Source organism: Schistocerca serialis, chromosome 6 (assembly GCF_023864345.2).
Source record: "Schistocerca serialis cubense isolate TAMUIC-IGC-003099 chromosome 6, iqSchSeri2.2, whole genome shotgun sequence".
Lineage (NCBI taxonomy): Eukaryota > Metazoa > Arthropoda > Insecta > Orthoptera > Acrididae > Schistocerca > Schistocerca serialis.
In genome coordinates, this window is record NC_064643.1 from 539467691 (window position 1) to 539487662 (window position 19972).

The 19972-nt window shown below is 39.2% G+C and overlaps 1 protein-coding gene across 1 annotated transcript in view; it reads right to left on the reverse strand.

Annotated features, from left to right (window-relative positions):
• The window catches only part of LOC126484380 (protein FAM219A), a 122104-nt gene that overhangs the window by 49411 nt on the left and 52721 nt on the right, over window positions 1-19972 (reverse strand). Inside the window, exon 2 of the mRNA XM_050107868.1 lies at window positions 8650-8728. Coding sequence (XP_049963825.1) covers window positions 8650-8728 — 79 coding nt within the window. The remainder of the gene's footprint in view (window positions 1-8649; window positions 8729-19972) is intronic.

The following is a 19972-nucleotide window of genomic DNA, read 5'->3' on the forward strand; positions in this document are numbered from 1 at the left end:
AAAACCAGCAAGGGCAAGAGATTCCGACCACAAAAGGATGCAACTAGTTCCGCTGGAGAGGTGGAAGATTGAGGAGGGTGTGGTGAAGATTAGCCATCTGCAGGAATGAGGACTCAACCTCTGGCAAGTAGGGGAAGGAGGGTGCCAGGTCAAATTCATGGCCTTCTCATCAGCGGTCATGGGAGCTGTCCCCGCTGGTGCCTGATTTTCTGCTCGAAGATAGAATGGCAGAAGGTGTAGAGGGAGCAGCAGAGAGTGCATGGTGAGGTAACTGGGAGCCTTCTACCTGACCAATGCTGTGACCAACTCCATCACGTGGTCTATTTGGAGATGGTGGCAGTGGGGGCCCCACAGGTCATGGGTGCAATTGACGGGAATTATGAGTCAGCTGCTCCCGTATGACATCCACCATAAACAAATGCCAACTTTTATGGCCCACCACTTTTCTGGTAGCCCCCCTGCTGTCAGGCAAAAGACTGGGCCCAAACAGTAGCCCAGTGAGGAAAATAGGGTGGGCCGTGATGGTCGGGGCATGTGACTCATGACGCAACGGATTCAAAAACCCAAAATCTGGCACCCATGCAAACACTCCACTGGACTGCAGTCATTAACCAGCATCACCTGGTATATGGCAAGAAAACTAGATATTGCTTCATCATGGGATGTGGCAGACACAGTCTTTTCTATCTGAGTGTTAAACATCTGCACAAATTACTCCACCTCCACCTTATAAGCTGTGTGGTAGTCGTATGCTGGATACCATTTTGGATAAAAAATGAAAAATCTGTGAACTCCCAAGAAACTAATTCCTAAGTGTTATTAGAGACTAGGGTCCGAGGCGAGCCCAATACCAGAAATGGCCAGCCACACATGAATGTAGATGTAGGAAAAGTGGCTGTCAGCATAGTGGAGGACAGTTTGGCAATGTACGGAAAATTTGATAAAGCACTTACCACCAAAAATACACACTACCCAAAGAGAGGCCCTCAAAATCAATGAGCACCCTGTCCAAAGGATGCTATGGAACTGGCCAAAGGGAAAACTGATATGGCAATGCAGACTGATTCTGCGCACAGGCCACACAAGCCCGCATAAGGTGTTTAATATCACGATCTACCCTATTCTCTGGGATCCACCATTAAGCAACACAGACACGTACTGCAGGCTGCTGCCTCTCCAGGCCACTGGCAACATCACCATGAGAGATGCAGGATAAACAGTACAACCACAACATAAGCACTCTGTGTTTGTTGCCAACTGCATTTCCTACAGATGCTACAGTAACACATGGCACCAGCTTCATCGCTATAGGTGTGAGAGGTGTGGCATTTGGCACAGCAATTGCAGACACCAATTCTTCCTCTGCACATCAAATGCCTGTTGATCACCTTAGCAGTGTCCTTCCATTGGCTATAAAATATGACACTCAGCTGACCAGATCCAGTTTGTATCAGGATTCACTTTGGGCTGAATACCAACAGCATCCACTGGGCCCTCAATCAGAGATCCTTTCATCCCAACACAGTTGTTCGCTCAGAGTAGCAGCCAAGACTTCTCTCCAAATCTTATCTGAGTTCTCCGTACAAGCTACTGACATCTTTATTCTGAGCCATGTCTGAAGTCTACACCCCACATCTCATCCAAATTCTTCATGTTGGGACCTTACATCAGCAGCCATCACGGCACAACTCACCATCACTTCCAGATCACACCAGCTGGGTCCATGGCCTCTCCAGTGTAGCCCATCTCTCCACAGCAGCCATGCTACTTCCGACTGGCTACAACCTTCTCCCTTGCCAGGACCTCTATCCTGGACCATCTTCGATCCCTACTGCTCTCCACCAATCTGGGTGCACTGTATAGCCCTTTTTGGGTCCTTCACAGTGCTATGTCAGGAACTACCAGTGGACTGGAAAAAGTAGTGCTGGTTCAAGTCTGAACGAATGTTTTGTTGTATTTAGTTGATGAGAGTAAATAAAGTTCATTTACTTCTTGCTTCTTGGGTACATTAAATGGTGTAGCTCTCTCAGTCATGACACAAAAGCGATCAGTCACCAGCCAGCAAATATGATGCTACACCAAAGCCTTCAGATGATACATACTCCAGCACAACACATGCAGTAATGCCAGATGGATGACTCAACAGCTTTGCTCCTCTGTGGCAAGCATGAGGACACCCTGGACAACACTAAGCTTAATAGAAAAAACATATGCCATACCAAAGCTGCTTCAGAAGGAGTGCACTCGGGTCATCCTCTATCTGGACTGGGGAAATTATTTTCCAGAAAAGCAGGACAGTGGCCATTGCAGCCACAGCCTACTGTACTATCAACAAGAATCCAGAAATGTCTCATCCACAGGGGCAAGGCAATCTTTGTTTAGCATATGCCCCAAAAACTGCACCTTTGGGGAGGAAAAAAACTACATTTTTCCAGATTACAACAAAGGTTATTCTACAGAAGATGTCAGAAGGCCAGATGCAGATTTTTAAAATGCTCTTCTCATGTAGACCCCACTATCCAAATGTCACTGAGGCAGTTTACACAACAGAGAATGCACTGAATCAACTGCTCAAAATATCGTCGATAAATTCTTGGTGCACACAAGATTCCAAAAGGCAAGCGATTAAAATAGTAAAGCCCTTCAGCACATTTTGAGCACCAGGAAATTCCAAGAAGCAGCACCCATCAGTAACTCTGGGTATGTGTCGCACAGGACAATGCATGGAAAATACTGGCCCCCTGACATCTTTGCTAACAATTCTTTTGGCCATGGAATTGGATACAAATCCACAATACATTGCATGTTGACCATGTGTTTAAAACCACTGCAAATGCGCATGGTGCTGTCTGGGTTCTGAATCACAACCAAAGGTATGGCCCACTGACTCGAGGAAATAAGAGAAACGACCCCGAGATGTAACCAATCCTGCAAATCAGCCATGAGCTTGTCACACATGGCAAACGGAATGGGGTGGGGAGCAACAAAATTAGATACCACCAATGGCTTAAGGGAGGCGTGTGCCTTGAAATTTTCTGTTTGACCCAAGATATTCTGAAACAGCTGGTTGTATATCCACAGTTACGAGTTCAAATATTGGAAGGGGTCTGAGCGACACTAAATGTAGTTTGTCAACTACATGGAAGCCAAAAACACAACAGGTGTCTAACCCCAAAATATTTTGCACCAAAAATGCATTCACTACTAACACATTAAGTTGCCTTTCAATGTTCTTATATTATGCAGAGACTGAGAATTGTTCCCTAAAAGGAATGCATTGTTCCCGTAAGTCACAAAATGACATAGTGGCTGTTGCAACACAGGGCAACCCAAGAGCCTTTAACTATCTGAGTTAATTAGGCTGACTGTTGAGCCCATGTCTACCTGAAACTCAATCTGTCATGCATTCACTACCAACATTATTAGAATATGTTGAGGCGATGTTTGTGGGATACCAGAGACAGTACCCTGGGAGATAATTGGTGAAATATATAACGTCTAATAAAGATACACAAGAATGGTGCACTTCATTGCTTACATTACATAAATTGTAAAATTTTACGTAAGCTGTGACTTTTAAATAAAAATTAAAACTGATTACAAATTTAACATGACATTTTAATCACTGTACTCATTTAAGCAAGCGCTGAATAATTAATGATATTCCAGATGATCAAAACCAATGTACCAAGTTGGAATTTTAAATAGTATTAATGTAATCGTGTAAAAAAATAATTTTTCCGTGAAAAAACACAAAGCAAGAACTACACAGCATTAAAAGCAATGTAAAATTATTGTAATGTGAGTAATTTAATTGTAAATGAACTACACAATAATGGTATGTTTCCAGATGATTGTTATGCTTTTACAAATAGAAATTCAGTGGAGGCCAGGTGGCTTAGGGCTGAAATGGTAGAGATTGTATGATTTTTTCACTTTATGTATTAAAGTACAAATGGAAGAAAAAGTACTTCATTAAAGATACTCAAGGACCAGCTCACCTTGCTACCAATTTCTATTGGTAGCAATATTTTTTTTTTTTTTTTCTTTTTGCCAATTTTATCCCTAGCACTGCTACCTCCACCACTGACATGTGGTGGTGATTATGTGGTTTTTGTGCTAAAAAGAAAGAAATATCATTATAGTGATATGTTAATTATATCTAAAATTATTAATTTTGAATATATTTTGATGGAATAGTGACATTTGAAGCACAAGCTCTGATCAGAGAAGGATGGAGAAGATACTCGACCATGCCCTTTCAAAGTAACCGTCCCAATATGCCTTTCTACAATTCAGGAAAACCATACAAAACATAATTCTGGATGCCAGTGTGAATTTCAACCATTGTCCTCCTGTATAAGTGACCACTGTCTTACCACTGTATTACCTTGCTCTGTGCAAACCATCTGAACTCCCACTTTCTCCCACCATTTCTCATAAGCTCCTCTGATGACCCTACAGAACTATCACTCCTGGGAAACAAAACATAGTGTAATGAGTAAGTTAACAACCACGACAGGGTTGCTACTTGAATGATTTTTTTCTCTCTGTATAGTTTTTATTCACCAGAACATTAAAGACACTTTACAACCATGTAAGGAACCATAATCCATCCATAAAAACCTGCTTTTTGTTATCTGTTATCTGTTGTCTGTCAATTGTATTGCCAAGTCATAACTTACAAATTATTTTAAAAGCTTTAACATGAACATAGTGTAATTTACCTGGATAGGTTTAGAAAAGCTATGAGTTATCAAGTTCTATCTTTTTACTATCATGTTATGAAGCACCACTGGGGCAAAATGACACATCCCAACTGACTAAAATGTTTTGAAAGCATTATTGGTATCTCCCATCTCTTTCTTCATAACACCTTACAACAGAGAGTTGATTCTGCCTTCATTTTCTCTCTGTCAGATGTGGGAACCATGTAGTATGAACAACTGGTAAGCTCTTGTGACACATAGTGTTGTATTTGAACTGTTATAAATATGTTTATCATACGTTGTGGCATGATATGAAGCAGTATGTAAAATTTTTGAAGAGATATGAATGCAGGTATAAACAAATGCGGGTATGAACAAAATGACAGGTGGAGCCAATTTTTCAACTCTCAAATCCACAGGTGTATGTGGGAGACATTACAATGTGCAGATTTGATGATAGAGGAGATGGAAATAAAAGCAACAATGAAACCATAAAAATGACAATATAAAAATGAACATCACCAATAAATATTGCCAATTTTACAAATAAAAAAAGAGTGTATGCTTATCAATTCCCATAATAGACACTGAAAAATGGCAGACAAACACACAAATAAAAATACGTGGTATAATCTTGCAAGTAGTTTAACTTGCATGTGAAAAGTTAAAACTATATGCTAGTCTGCAATTCAGACCTAATTCCTGCATTTTTCAAGCAGTGTCCTGTTAATTACACCACCTGAGCACACTTTATGTATCACATTCTTATCCATGATTTACAGCATTTAATTATTCAATAGAATCTTTATATTTTTCTCTTTCATTTTTTTCTAATTATCTCATTTCCTCTTTTAGAAGGAATTGTTAACTTCATAACTGGTAATGGTACACCACTATAATCCCATTAAATTAAGTCATAGTGTGAATGTGTTAGTATTACATTACCATTGTCACATCACTGACTGTCTCAGGTTAGGCAGAGTACATTTCAGCTTTCATTTCCTCAATATTTTGTCCTTCAGACAACACAGTTTTCCACATCATTTTTCCTCATCCCAGTTACTAGATATCATAAATTCATGTGGTCATAAATAAATGGAAAGACAGGAAGTAGTGTATTATTCTTGACAGGACATTTCATGGAATAGTGACTTCATAAAAAGGAAGACTGCAAATATCATCTGTAGATTCAAGCTGCAGAAAACAAATAGGAGGTGTTGACAAGAAAGTTGGAGCACTTGTAAGCTACAAAATGCCATCAAAATAACTGAGAGTATTGCCAGGACACTTCACTATATATCCTTGAAATTGTACATATTGTTTCGTATAAATGATGGGCTACTACAGAGTTTGGAATAATACCTCTGACAAGGTTCTAAAAAAAAATTTCATACTGATTTATAAAAAATAAAGCCTACTTTTGGAGAAATGGATAGATATCACTGTTTGATGGTCACCATCAGCATGATTTTCTTTACTTCATGAGGGGCATTCAATAAGTAATTTAACATTTTTGTCTGAAAACAGGATGGTTTTATTCAGTATTCAAATACTCCATGATATTCCCCAATCTTTTGGTTGTAAACCCCTACTTTTCACCACTACCTCATTCAATGCAAAGGCCTAATGCCACCTTACTATGAGGCCTATATGACTGTGTGGTACCACTCTACTGGTCAAAGTCATCCTGCTTCATCAATAACCTTCGATACATCAACATACTGCTTCCTATGGATTGCATCCTTCATAGGGCCAAACAAATGGAAATCGCAAGCTGTGTGGCTGTAGGTTGGATTAGGAAGAACAGCCCAATGAAGTTTTTTGAGTTCCTCTCAGGTGTGAAGACTTGTTTGAGGCCTTGTATTGTCATGAAGGAGACATTTATTTTCATTTTTGTGGTGATGAACATGTTGAATTCATTTTTTCAATTTCTTGAGGATAGCACAATACACTTCAGAGTTGGTTGTTGCATTATAAGGGAGAACATCAAACAGAATAATCCCTTCAAAACCCCAAAGGGCCATCACCATGACTTTACCATCCAAGGGTCCAGTTTTGAACTTTTTCTTCAGAAAAGAGGTGGTGGGGTGCCACTCCATGTATTGCCATTTTGTTTCTGGTTCATAGTGATAAACCCATGTTCCATCACCTGTGGTGATGTTTGACAAAAAATTGTCATGTTCAGCCTCATAATGTGCTATCAGTTCCATACAGAGGTCCTTCGATGCTCTTTATGGTTCTCTGTTAGACGACACAGAACCCAGTGGGAAGACACACTTTAAGTAACATAACTGATGGATGACTGTGTCAGCACTAGCAACAGATAAATCCAGTTGAGCAGCATGATGTGTCCATATGTTCCAACACTGCAGAAGTCACAGCTGTGTGCGGCTGGTTGGCACATGGGAGATCAGATAGGTCTCTGAGATCTTTCTGCGACAATTACAGACATGTCATCCAACAAGTCACCAGGCTTTTGTTCAGTGCCAAGTCTCTGCAGACATTGTCCACCAAATGAAACCCAATGGTAGCTCTCTATTTAGAAAGCACCTATATTCCTGATGCCATTTTGAAAGCTACATACAGCATCCCCAGGAAACTACAGAAGCTGAAACGTGAATATTCCATGAGTTCCACAACAAACTGCATTTTTTCAGCCAAAATTGTTTGACAAAAAAATGTGTTGCATTACTTGCTGAACGTCCCTCATTTACTGGTTTGAGAAGATTACCATCCATTTTCAAAGGCGCACCTTCCACTGGCTTGAGTTGGTGTTCTGTTAATATGTTAGTCTGTAGATGCACACATCAGTGGTAAACAGCACTGGAAGCCATTGCATGTACTGTTTACCTATTACAGATACATCAAAGGTGTAACATACCGCCAGCTTATCAGATTCAGTCTGTGAACAGTGCGCATCTGAAAATGAGTCATAGTATCCTGATTCCAATAACGTAACAAACTAAACTTTACTGAATATGGCTTTTGGACAATTATTTCTAAGTCCTGTTCAATCCCAAACAGAATCATGTACGTTGATGTATGGAGGGTTATTGATGAAGCAGGATGATGGCTCTGACTTTGACCAGTAGAGTGGTACCACACAGGCATATAGGCCCTCATAGTAAGGTGGCATTAGGCCTTTGCATTGAATGAGGTTTGACTGTGCACCTTTTGTTGTGTTCACGACTCACTGTCAAAAAAAGTATAGTGCATTTTGCACAAGTCACATGGTATATACACTGTTATGAGATTGATAATTCAAAGTACAGAAACTGCATTTTTAACTTTTATTTATTTTATCCCACCTCAATTGACTACTGCTTGATGACCACCAAACAAATGTTCAAGTGCTGTTTCAAAGACTGCTAAGAAACATTTACAAAATCTCCAGCCAATCAGGAAGTCAATCTAGTCCTAATTCTCTAGCACACGCAAATAACACATAACTTCTGAAAATAATCTTACATGAAACTAAATTATAAATGGCTGTCATTTTCAAGATGGATAACTAATGTCACACTGTAAACAAAATAATTCTGGTGTGTGACTTGAGCAGTATTGGTATAGCAGTCAAGAGAAAGATGGGCAAGGTGCTTGACATTAATACATCAGTTACAGTCAAAGCATGGGTGTCCATTTAATGGGACATATCACCTTTCAGGTAATGCTGGCACTGGTACTTTCACATGCCAGTAATGTCAAAAGTGCAGAGTCAGCATTAATAAAATTTCAGCAATATTTTTCTTATACAATTTAGCTTTATAAATGATGACATAATGTAATAATATGTACAGTCAAAAATTAAAATGAGCAAAGGTCCTCTATATTAATTTATTTGTGCTTTCTTCTTTCCCAGTATTAGCTGTAACACCCAATATTTGGGTCTAGTGTGACAGTATGCACAGTAAACAAGAATACTGATCAGCTACATTCATACCGAGCTTTCTGTGGAGCTGTTTTGCACTGCTTTTTTGAGGAGTTGCCACAGTGGTGCTACTGCATGAACTGTCACTGGCCTGGAAATAAACAGAAACAAAATAAAACAAATTATTAATTCTTCATTTCTCAACAGTGAACTGAAAATATAAGAGCTAACCACAATATAATATTGGCATACTCCAGAAAGACCTCAACAATATCCGCAGTCAACAGAATACGATTATCACAATGTATTGCAGTACAAAAGTTTGTTTTGGTGACAGTATTAAGTCACTGTTGAGGTACAACATATCAGAGAGGTTGCAAATAAGGTTTCTGACAAAGAGGCTCCTGCTGTGAAAAGAAAGCTGTAATGCACAGGACGTAGAACTTGATCATGGGACATTGATGGCATCTTTGTCGACTGCATCTGGCAACCCGCTCACAGTTACATGGGAGATGGCACTTTTAAATATCTCATCTGTGTCCTGCCAGTCAGCTCGCTCTTCCATTGCTTGCCATCTCGGATGGGGTGGAGGTGGTGGGTGGATGGGGGGGTGGGTAGTGGGGGGTGAGGGTTGGGGGTGGGAGGATGAGGGATGGAGGTGAGAGTTGGGAGAGGGAGGGGGAAGGATGGAGGTAGGGGAGAGAGTGGAAGGGGTGTCATGCATACACACTGCCAGAGAATGCTGAATTAACATGCAACTCTGATTGACTGGTGCATCTTTATAAGCAGCCACACTCATAGCTTCACCCCAGATTCAGTGAACTTTCAGACTTGCATCAACATATCAGAATGCTATTAAGTATTTCTAAGATTCAGTGACTTACCAGGTCATATCAACATCCAAGACTATTTCTTTCTGTATTAAGAACACCACACACTTTGCAGATAACTGAGCACCACAGAAGACCTACAGCTGCACAAAGTTGTGTGTATCTCAATTATTAACTGTACATATTGTAAATAAACTCATTAATGCATTATCTTTTTGTAGATGTCTGACTGTATTAATTGGCCCCTTAAACTACTGACACATCATATATCCACTGGAAATCAGTCTTCTGCATAAGTGTGGCAGTTGTTATAAATACATAAAACTTTTAATAATTTTTGTATGGTATATATTTCACATGTTCTGAGACATCGAGGGATCACTAGTTTAGTATTGGAGGGCAGTGTGGAGGGTAAAAATTGTAGAGGGAGACCAAGAGATGAATTCACTAAGAAGATTCAGTAGGATGTAGGCTGCAGTAGGTACTGGGAGATGAAGAAGCTGGCACAGGATAGAGTAGCATGGAGAGCTGCATCAAACCAGTCTCAGGACTGAAGACCACAACAACAACAACATATATTTCACAGCATTTTGTGTGGTATTTATTTCACAGCATCTCTAATTTCTATATGCTATGGCAACTTATGGAGAGCAGTTACTCACTACACTTATCCTTCACTAACCAATATTGCCAGATTGATGGATGCACAATGAAACCAGCATCAACCAAAGCACAGAATGCCAAGTGCGATATCCTCCTTTCCACTCTTTTGGTGTAAAACAAGAGAAATGGACAGAGTACTACCTGCAACTCAAGCAATATTTAGCAGCATACAACATATCAGGTAAATCATGATGCTCTTCCTTGTTTTTGTAGGTAGGAGTGTATATTTTTACATTTTTCAGGAATTCTTTCCTTAGTTAAGTGCCACAAACCCTATCCTACATAAACATTGCTTGAAAATGGACAACTTCTTCATAGCTCAGATTCATGTAGCTGGACTCATTTTAAATTTCTTCATACATGTCATAATAATCAGTCTTACAAGGAATGAATAGCTGAACTCAAGGGCACGACTAGAAACTGTAAATTTTATCTGCTTTTGTGGAGTCCCATTTCAAGATATGTTTCACGATGCTATTATTCAAAACCCTGCTGATAACAGAATGTGGACTGACATTCTAAAGCATCTTAATGACATGCTTAAAGTAATCAGAGCTCAGGAAATGTGAGACTCAGCTGAAGTTGACTGTAATGTACCTATTGTTGCAAAAGTGACTGCAGATAGCTCGCAGTGACTCTGGTATGAATTGCGTGGGATAACTGGCACCACAGGCAATAGCTTAACAACACTGCGGGGCTCCCAGCATGTATACATGTGAAACAAACACAATGTAAATTCTGTTCCACGCAAATATTGATTTGAGAAAATTGAAATAAATATGAGCTCTCATTTTGAGTCTGTATGCAGTACTCCTGGCAATCCAGGTAGGTAACATGGACAAAAGCAAAACTTGTCTCATTCAAACCAGCTCTCCTCTATTAGATGTACAGCTAAAGGCTTTTTCAATAGCAGTTCAGACAAAGACAGTTCCCTGAAAGTCTGAACAGGCAATCATACTCAGAGAGCAAATTGCAAACAATTTACCTCTCTGCTAGCAAATTGCAAACAATTTACCTCTCTGCTAGCAAATGGCAAACAATTTACCTCTCTGCAGGTTTGTAATCAATATGTACCACTTTAGTTATGTACTGATGCTTCAGTCACACTAATTAATGAAAATATTTATGATGAATTGGGAGATATTCATATACAAAAACAAAATGCCTTCAGTTCGTGGCCTAAGTAACAAAAGTATATCTGTTCTTGGAGTGCATACTTTACAAGCAAAATACAAAAATACAACTACATCAGCACCTTTCACAATAGTTCAGTCACAGCCTAGCCACAATATTTTTTGGCACGAATGCTTTTGAGTTTTTATGTTTTAACTATTCAGGGAATATGCCTGCTACTGATATACAATTTTCCCACACCAGTGGTCACCATTTGTGTGAAAGACAGACATGGGCAATTGTTTGGCAGCACACTAGGACATATGAAGAATTTTTATGTGTACATTACACTCAAAGAACAATGCAAAATCTCAATTTTGCTGCACTTGTCCGGTATACGATGCTATTCATGATGAAGTTCCTTTTGAACTCCACAGATTACAGAAAACTGGACTTTTTAAACCCATTTCTACAGGTTTATTGGCATCTCCCCTTATGATCATGAGAAAAGTAAATGGGAAGATCAAACTTTGTGCTAACTTTAAAGTTATAATTAACACTCAAACAGTGATTGACTTCTTTCTGGTTCCATGTACTGATGAACTTTTGGATCACCTAGCATGTGGACAATTCTTTCCAAAAATTGATTTAGCCAATGCTTATCTTCATCTTCCCCCTGTATGAGGAAACAAAACTTTTATGGTCATTAACATGCACAACAGCTTGTTTCGATAATGACAGCTTCCATTTGGAAGTGCCTTTGCTCCTTTATTATTTCAAGGATTTCTTAAAAAATGATGTCAGAAGTTCCACCCTGTTTTCAGCCAAACACCAAAACAGCATCTTAAAAATTTGTAGTCTCTTTTCTAAGTTTTATCCAGTTCAGGACTCAAGTGCAATTAACAGAAATGTTCATTTTTCAATACTGAAATTTAATATTTGGGATATATCACTGACCTCTATTGCACTTGTCCCTCAGCTAAGATTTAGAAGCCATACAGAGACTGTCTTCTCCCATAAATGTATGAAAACTCTAACCTGTTCCTGGCAAACTGACATACTTACATTAACTTCAGTCTCAGTGCAGTGCAAATATCTACTACTTTGCATTGCCTTCAGCATAAAACTGCTGCTCTTGAATGGACTATGAAAGTTAACAATCTTTTCAGAAACTGAAATACATTTGCTTTGTCACCCATGTTTATGCATTTTGATCAGAAAAAAACAGTAGTGTTTGGAGTGTAGTGCTTGGAGTTGATGTGTCATCACATGGAACAGGGGCAGTTATATATCACAAGTTTGGTAACACAAAATGCCCCATAGTATTTGCATCAAAGATACTGAACAAGGATCAGGTCAACTACAATGAGCTAGAAACCGAAGCTTCAGTCATAATTTATGGTCTCACAAAATGTCATCAATATTTGGGTAGTAGAATTTTTTTAATCCTTGTGACTGATCATAAGCCAAGGACTGCTTTATTTCATCTGGCAAAAGATGTACCTGATCATACAGTACAGAAGCTGAAACATCAGTCACTACTTCTTTCCAATTATAAGTATGAAATTCTCAATGGCCCTCCGACAAAGCATGCAAATGCTGATACACTGTCTCTTACCTATAGTAAATGATCCCTGTTTACACACATCAGAAGTTCCTCATCTCCAAATTGATCACTCTGATTCACAAGCACTGCAAATGTTTCCCACTAAACCTCAGTGGATCAAACGAACCACTGAACGCCATCAGCCATGACTACTCAAACACTACATTCAGATGGGTTGGCCTCGTAATCTGAAATAAATCTTGTTTGCAAATACCATGCACAGCAGCCTTTCTCTTCAGAATGGTGTAATTTTACTGCATTCTCCTAATGAACAAACATGAGTCCTCATCCCCACACCTTTGCAACAACATGTGTTGAAACTATCACACAGAGGGCATTAAGGAATCATTAGAACTAAGCAGCTAGCTCGCCAGCATTGTTTGTAGCTTGGGCTTGATAAACAGACTGAAGATATGACAGCCCAATGCTGCTCATGTATAGATAACCTGGCAGCACCAGGCCAAGAATTTTTTAAATGGGCCTCGACCTGACCTGATGGTCCTTGATGACAATTTCTTATTGATTTTGCTTATTCTTTCTGGAACACAAGATGGCTCATTATCATTGATACACACAGCAAATATTCTTTTGAATGGTGGGCTCCATGTGGTTCCCAAGTCTTGCAGCTACTTCAAACCATAAAATTACCAAATATGCAGCAACCAGTTGCAAAATCATTTATTCACTTTTGCAAATCGATTTCATCTGATTAACAGCCATCATCGGTGCTTACAACCAATATGTGCCCTGAGTAGTAATACTGTCTTAAGCAGAGGTCAAACATAAAAAAACCTCTGCTTAAGACAGTATTACTACTCAGGGCGCATATTGGTTGTAAGCACCGATGATGGCTGTTAATCAGATGAAATCAATTTGCAAAAGTGAGTAAATAAAACATGATTTTGTGACTGGTTGCTGAATATTTGGTAATTTCAAATATTATTTTGTTATTCCAGTGCATTCAGCTACTAGTGCTAGAATTATTGAAGCATTTGCTTCTGTCTTTGGTTAGAAGGTCTGTCACAAACAGTTGTTTTGGAGAACTGTCTGAAATTTTCTTCATCAGGCTTTCAATGATTTTGCCAATCAAATTTAATTCAACATATCCAGATGGCATCATTCTCTCCTCAATTGAACAGTGAAGTCGAATGTTTCACTCACACTTTCAAAGCTCAGGCCCGTGATCATCATTGAGTTTATTTGCGGGTAACAAAAAACACAAAATGTTTCTTCATTATTGTACTTGACTGTGCCTGAGACAGCTTGGCTTCCATTCCATGTGAAACAAAATCCAATGAGGTTCCAGCAAACATGGAAGAATACAGCATGTAATGTATACATCAGGTTTATGAATGCAGGATAGGTACAGAATTTTCCAGTGCTTGGTTGATTAGTATTCTAAAATTGAGCCACAGTTCCTCTACATTGGTCTGTTCCAATGCTACTCAATAGGTTGTTGGCAGTGCCAGGTACCGTTCAGCTTACTTGTGAGCATACACACATTGGGTACGCTACCTGCCAAATGGTTCTCCTGCACATGTCCTGGTCATTTGGCCACTGCTGCCCACAGGCCGCCAGTCATTGTAGTATAGTCACATATGCTACAGCCCAACTGTCTGACTACCCATGCATCAGCTGTTTTTCCATTCCTAGCTACCTGTGCCTGTGGGCACCTGGCTGCTGCTAGCAGCTATGCGAACTGGTACAGCCCACTCTATCATCTTCCAGCTCATAGTTAAACATTACATTTTCCACTTTCAGGTACAAAACTACACCTCTTTATTTGTTTTACTATTTGTTCTAGGTTCCCTTTCTAATTTGGTAATCACTGTTGCTTTATCACCTAATAGTCACTGACACCAGTTCCAACATGGATGCACACACTAGGGTTACTGTTAAATCTATTTGCATCATGAGTAAGTTTCCTAACTATCTGTTGTAGATAGTTTTCAGAAAAAATATTCAATATTATTTTGCAGGACATCTCGTTATGTCCAACATTTATAAAATTGTAATTAACTCAATCAACTGTTGGATGATTAAAGGCTCCTTCAATGATGGCAGTATTATGGGAGAAAGTATGTACTAGATAGCTAAGGTTTTCTTAAAAGTTTTTCACTAATACCACTACTTCCTCATGCCTGTATCAGCTTACATTCTTCTATATTTATGGCAAGCTGTCATTAATCACTCCAAATAGAAATTCTATGTCATCCTGTATCTTCTTACAGTTACCTAACAACTGGCAGTAGGCCTACAAGGCAGTTGGAAGTAAAGCCATTAGTGAAAAACTTTTAAGGAAACCTCAGCTATCTAGTACATACTTTCTCCCCTAATACTGCCATCATTGAAGGAGACTTTAATCATCCAACAGTTGGTTGAGTTAATTACAGTTTTATACATGTTGGACATAACAATATGTCCTGCAAAATAATACTAAACATTTTCTCTGAAAACTATCTAAAACAGATTGTTAGGAAACTTACTCATGATGCAAATAGATTTAATGGTAACCCTAGTGTGTACATCCATGTTGGAACTGGTGTCAGTGACTATCAGGTGATAAAGCAACAGTGATTACCAAAGTAGAAAGGAATTAAGTGTCATCAACAAACAATTGCAGATTACTACTCAACTTATTCATCAAATCATTCACATATACAGAGAACAAGAATGGTCCTTTTACATTTCCCTGGAACAACTTTACAATACCCTTGCTGCCAATGACCATTCACTGTCCAGGACAACATACTGGGTTCTATTGTTTAAGATGATGATGATGATGATGATGATGATGATGATGATATGTGGGTGAGAGTGCTAAAAAGCAAGGTAATCAGCAGCCTTGCACAAATGATATACAGACAAGTATGGTAAAAACCTATTAAAAAATAATAATAAATCAGTCAAGTTGCATTGACCAACAAGAACTGATGAGACAACCTGATAAGGTGACCAGAAAAAGACCTCAAAAAAGTCAGACAAAATACTGCAGAATAACTAGATGAAATGAAGGATAAAATACCAGTACAGACATTGTTAAAAAAAAAAAGCACAGGTGACTTTGGCTGGGTGATCACTTAGATATAATGAGTGACTGAGCCATTCTGTGACAAATTAAAATTTCACATCTAGTATTTTGGGAAGAATTCCAGACATCACACAAAATCTTCAAACACAAACCAGACTCACCCCATCATCAGTTAAAATGGACGACAGGTCATGTGGGAGACACGGACCACCCCTCAGGCTGTCACATAAAATACTCTCAGTTACAATTTGTCATATCAACAGCTTTGTCCCACATCTGTGACACACCAGGGGCTCCTATTGATGCAAGAGAAAGCCATGCATTAATGGGTAATGTCCCACTCTATGCCACGTAAGGGCCACTTCTTCAGCTCATCATGGTCACGAGGAGGTAAACCACAATCTCACTGAAGGTTTTATGGAATGTAGCTTATTATTCCTCATTTCCAGCCACTGAGCATACCAACAATACCTGATGATATTGGTCACAAATGAGGTAACAGCCTGCATGAGGAGTGAACACCAAACACGAAGTGGAAGGAAGCAAGCTTCCTTGGCAGCAGCAGCATCAGCAAGTTCACTGCCCGAGTCCGTGTGTGCCCTGGAACCTAGCAGAAAATTATTTCTTTGTCCTGTCTTTGCAAGAGAAGATGAGCATCCTGTACTTCTTGCACCACTGATGTTCTGGGTACATCTGACCTGTAGTGAGAAGAACACTGTGAGAATCTGAGCAGATGAGGAATTTATTGCCATGGCCTCCCATCTACTCCATTGCCCTCAGGGTAGCTAACAATCTAATAAACTGAAAACTGCTCTAGGAGCCCTTTCCTGAGGACAATGTTTGGGGAACATAACAGAGCAGCAGATAAAACCCCTTTGCTTAATCCCATCCATGTAGACAGCAACACAATCTGGGTGGTGGTGTAAAATCTGGTTGAATTTACTTTTAAAAATATAGTCTGCTGTACAATTATTCTGATAAACAGCCAATTCGAAAAGTAAAGTGGGCCACTTTAGTAGCCAGGAGGATCCCCTACTCCATCGATTGCTTTGGATATTAATGCCCCCCCCCTCTCTCCCCTACGTGTAGTGACTCAAGACGCTCCCTTACATGGATTCCAAATAACCTCCTTGCCCATGATTGGTTATGGAACAGTTGCTCCAGTGGTGGCTGTGCAACAAAGATGGATGCTCATGATTATGGAATGGGCAAAGCCCTTTATGCTTGGTGTACCATGAGGAGATGACATCAAATAGACAGCAGAGGGTCACCAGCGTCTGTGCACAGGCTAGTAACTGGCCTCATGCGATAACCCTTGCTGACAGCCTAATACCCTCATGCTGAACCACATATAGCATCTTGGGGTATGAAGGCCTTGCTAATCCATAAACCTAGCCAGGGTGTATATGTGGACGAAGAAAAAAAATTCCCGAATTTTTGTCAGATTTCCCCGTTTAAAAATACACTTTCTCCTGGATGAAAATACACTTTTTCCGTGTTAAGTAACAGTATACTTTTCCTCGGAACTTATCAATCCTTTCAATGGTTGTGGTTTTGTACACCAGTGTAGAATTTCCCGGCACTTTAGAAAACGAAACTCGGGGGGAAAAACACGTTTTGGAAAGATGTCTGATGTGCGGCAACATGTACAATGAATATTTTCGTATCAAAAAGTATAAATTCGAATTCTACCACACACCACATGTTACTTTCCGAAGGATTGAAATCGAGATTGTGATGCACTTTTGTAAGCCAGTCGTAGCTCATGTCAAGCGATCTCGCCAGCCAATGGCAGCGGATATTCAGAGCACAGGACACATGATGTAGTCAGCCAATAGCAACATCACTGTTAAGAAGCACGAACACACAAAAAGAAAAATATAATGGTTTTAATTAATAGTGTTGCTACAAGAAAAGAAAAGCTTTTACGTATAATATTGGTCTCTAAGATAAATAGGCTGCAAGAGAAACTAAGCTGCCACACATTAAGTTGATCTTTTTTGCGTGTGTTACACTTTAAGACACATCACACAAACGTGCCAGTAAATTTTTTAACGACAAAATAAATTTCTGATCTCCTGGACGCGAAAATATTCTAAATGATCGTCCTCGAAGATACGATTTTTGAATGAGAGTCAAATGCTCTGTGATTTAAGAAATTCATCGGACATTCGCGTACAGATTTCATCTTGCGAAAAAGGAAATTTACTTTGAAAGTAACACTTTTCAAACAACCATTCGGAATGTTTTCCTGCGCCCTGTTAGAAATAGATTTGTTTCAGAAGTTGCCAGAGAGCGCCAGATAACAGGCGTCACCGTGCTTGCGCAGCTATGATGACGCAGGAAGCCAGTGTGTTCGTACATGTAAAACATTAAAAGATCTTCCATTATGTCACAAAAGAACAAGACATTAGAGGATACTCCAAGAGCATGGGAATTTTGTGAACCATACTAAAATGCATAATTCGGCTTAAAGTTCACATTCGTATGTCCAGAGTCAGATGTAAATTTTCTTGGAGTGCCAGTTCTGTATTATCTCATGTTTGGTTCTTAATTATGGCATAACGCCATATGTGCTAGAAGATGAAAATGTGAACTTGAAATGCAGCGAACAGTTGAAACTAGCCAATAGTGCTCAATTAAGCACTTCGTTTCAAATAAATTGACTGCCTCAGCAGAGAAGATTAATAAAAGTCAAATTTCTTTAACAAACCGACAAAAATGACTTCATTGTTCTGCAAGGCGATTAATGCTTTACTCTCAGAAAGGTGGAAATAAAATAAAATCTGAAACTAATACCATATTTTAGCCTTCCGTAATTATGTGAATGTATTTTAATTCGCTTGATAGCTCCCAGCCACAGAAATCCGTTTTGTTTTCATTTGACGTGAGAGCAATAAACGAAGAGGAAACAGCAAAATCACTTAACGTAAACACGGGTCACGTAGAAAATACCACGTCCCCACAACAACTCAGATGACTCTGTGCATCAAGTCCGGATCTACGGTATTTCCAAACCGGGTCACTATTAGATAGCGGCACTCCCCCTCCCTTGAGCGTTTGAGGTAGGACGCCATAAATTTAAAAATTCAATTTTTCAAAGATATCTTCATTTTTTAGCGCACATCTTTCTGATACATAAAACATATATGTTCAAGGGAACATAAGACATGTTATTTGGTCTTAAGTGTGCCGAAGTGCACTGCCATGCCTCTTCACGGAGCATTCTTCCATTGCACGTCTCTGTATTATGTTCTGTGGAATTCAAACCTGTAATATTTTGTAATGGGTGCCATCAAACTATATTCAGGCCAGTGGAAATTAAAATGTCCTGTGGTGCCTCTCCTGCTCCCAGTCGGCCGGTTTGACATCCTGCCCTTCTTTTAAAAAAATGTCACAATTAATACTAGATGGGATTATTTGTAACCGGCAGAACAAGAGCTCTTCAGAGAATTTGCAGTCTTTACTGCCTATTAGCTAATAACTGTTTTGTGTGACATAAAATTAAACATAGGATACATAAAATGAGTAAAGACAAGAGACAAGCAAGACAGTATGCATTGCTTCAATCCTTAAGTCCTAGCTTTTTTTCTCTCTAATCTTGCCACAGCTTTATACGGCGTAATTTCCTTTCTGGGAAAGAATCTGTTACATCATCAAAGTTCATCAAAGTTTTGCTACATGAAAAAACGAAATTTCGTTGCTAATACTAGAAAATCTGTTAATACAAATAGTACCCAAGACTGGAGTGGTTTCTCGATCTGATTACGTGTATTTTGTCACTGTTTGTTACATAAAACGAAACAGCCCTGGCTAATATTGCAGCAATTGCTACGCACACCAAATAAACGAGAATCTTATGGCATAAATGGTCATTTTTATAACACAACAGAGTATAATTCACTAAGTACCAATATCAAATGCCTATTAGGCCTACTACATGCAAAAAGTTTTGTGTTAGGAAATAGTTTCACATGTTGATTCATACTCTCTAGCTTCTGAACCATGAGCTCGAAAAGTAGTAGTACGAAATTTTTATATAAGTTTGGAATCGTCATATTCTTCCGTAATTTGTGAGAGTCCCCGTTTCTTCTCCTTCCTCGTTCTAGCAAACAATCTTGTCATCACTATTCCTGCCAGTGTCAAAACTTA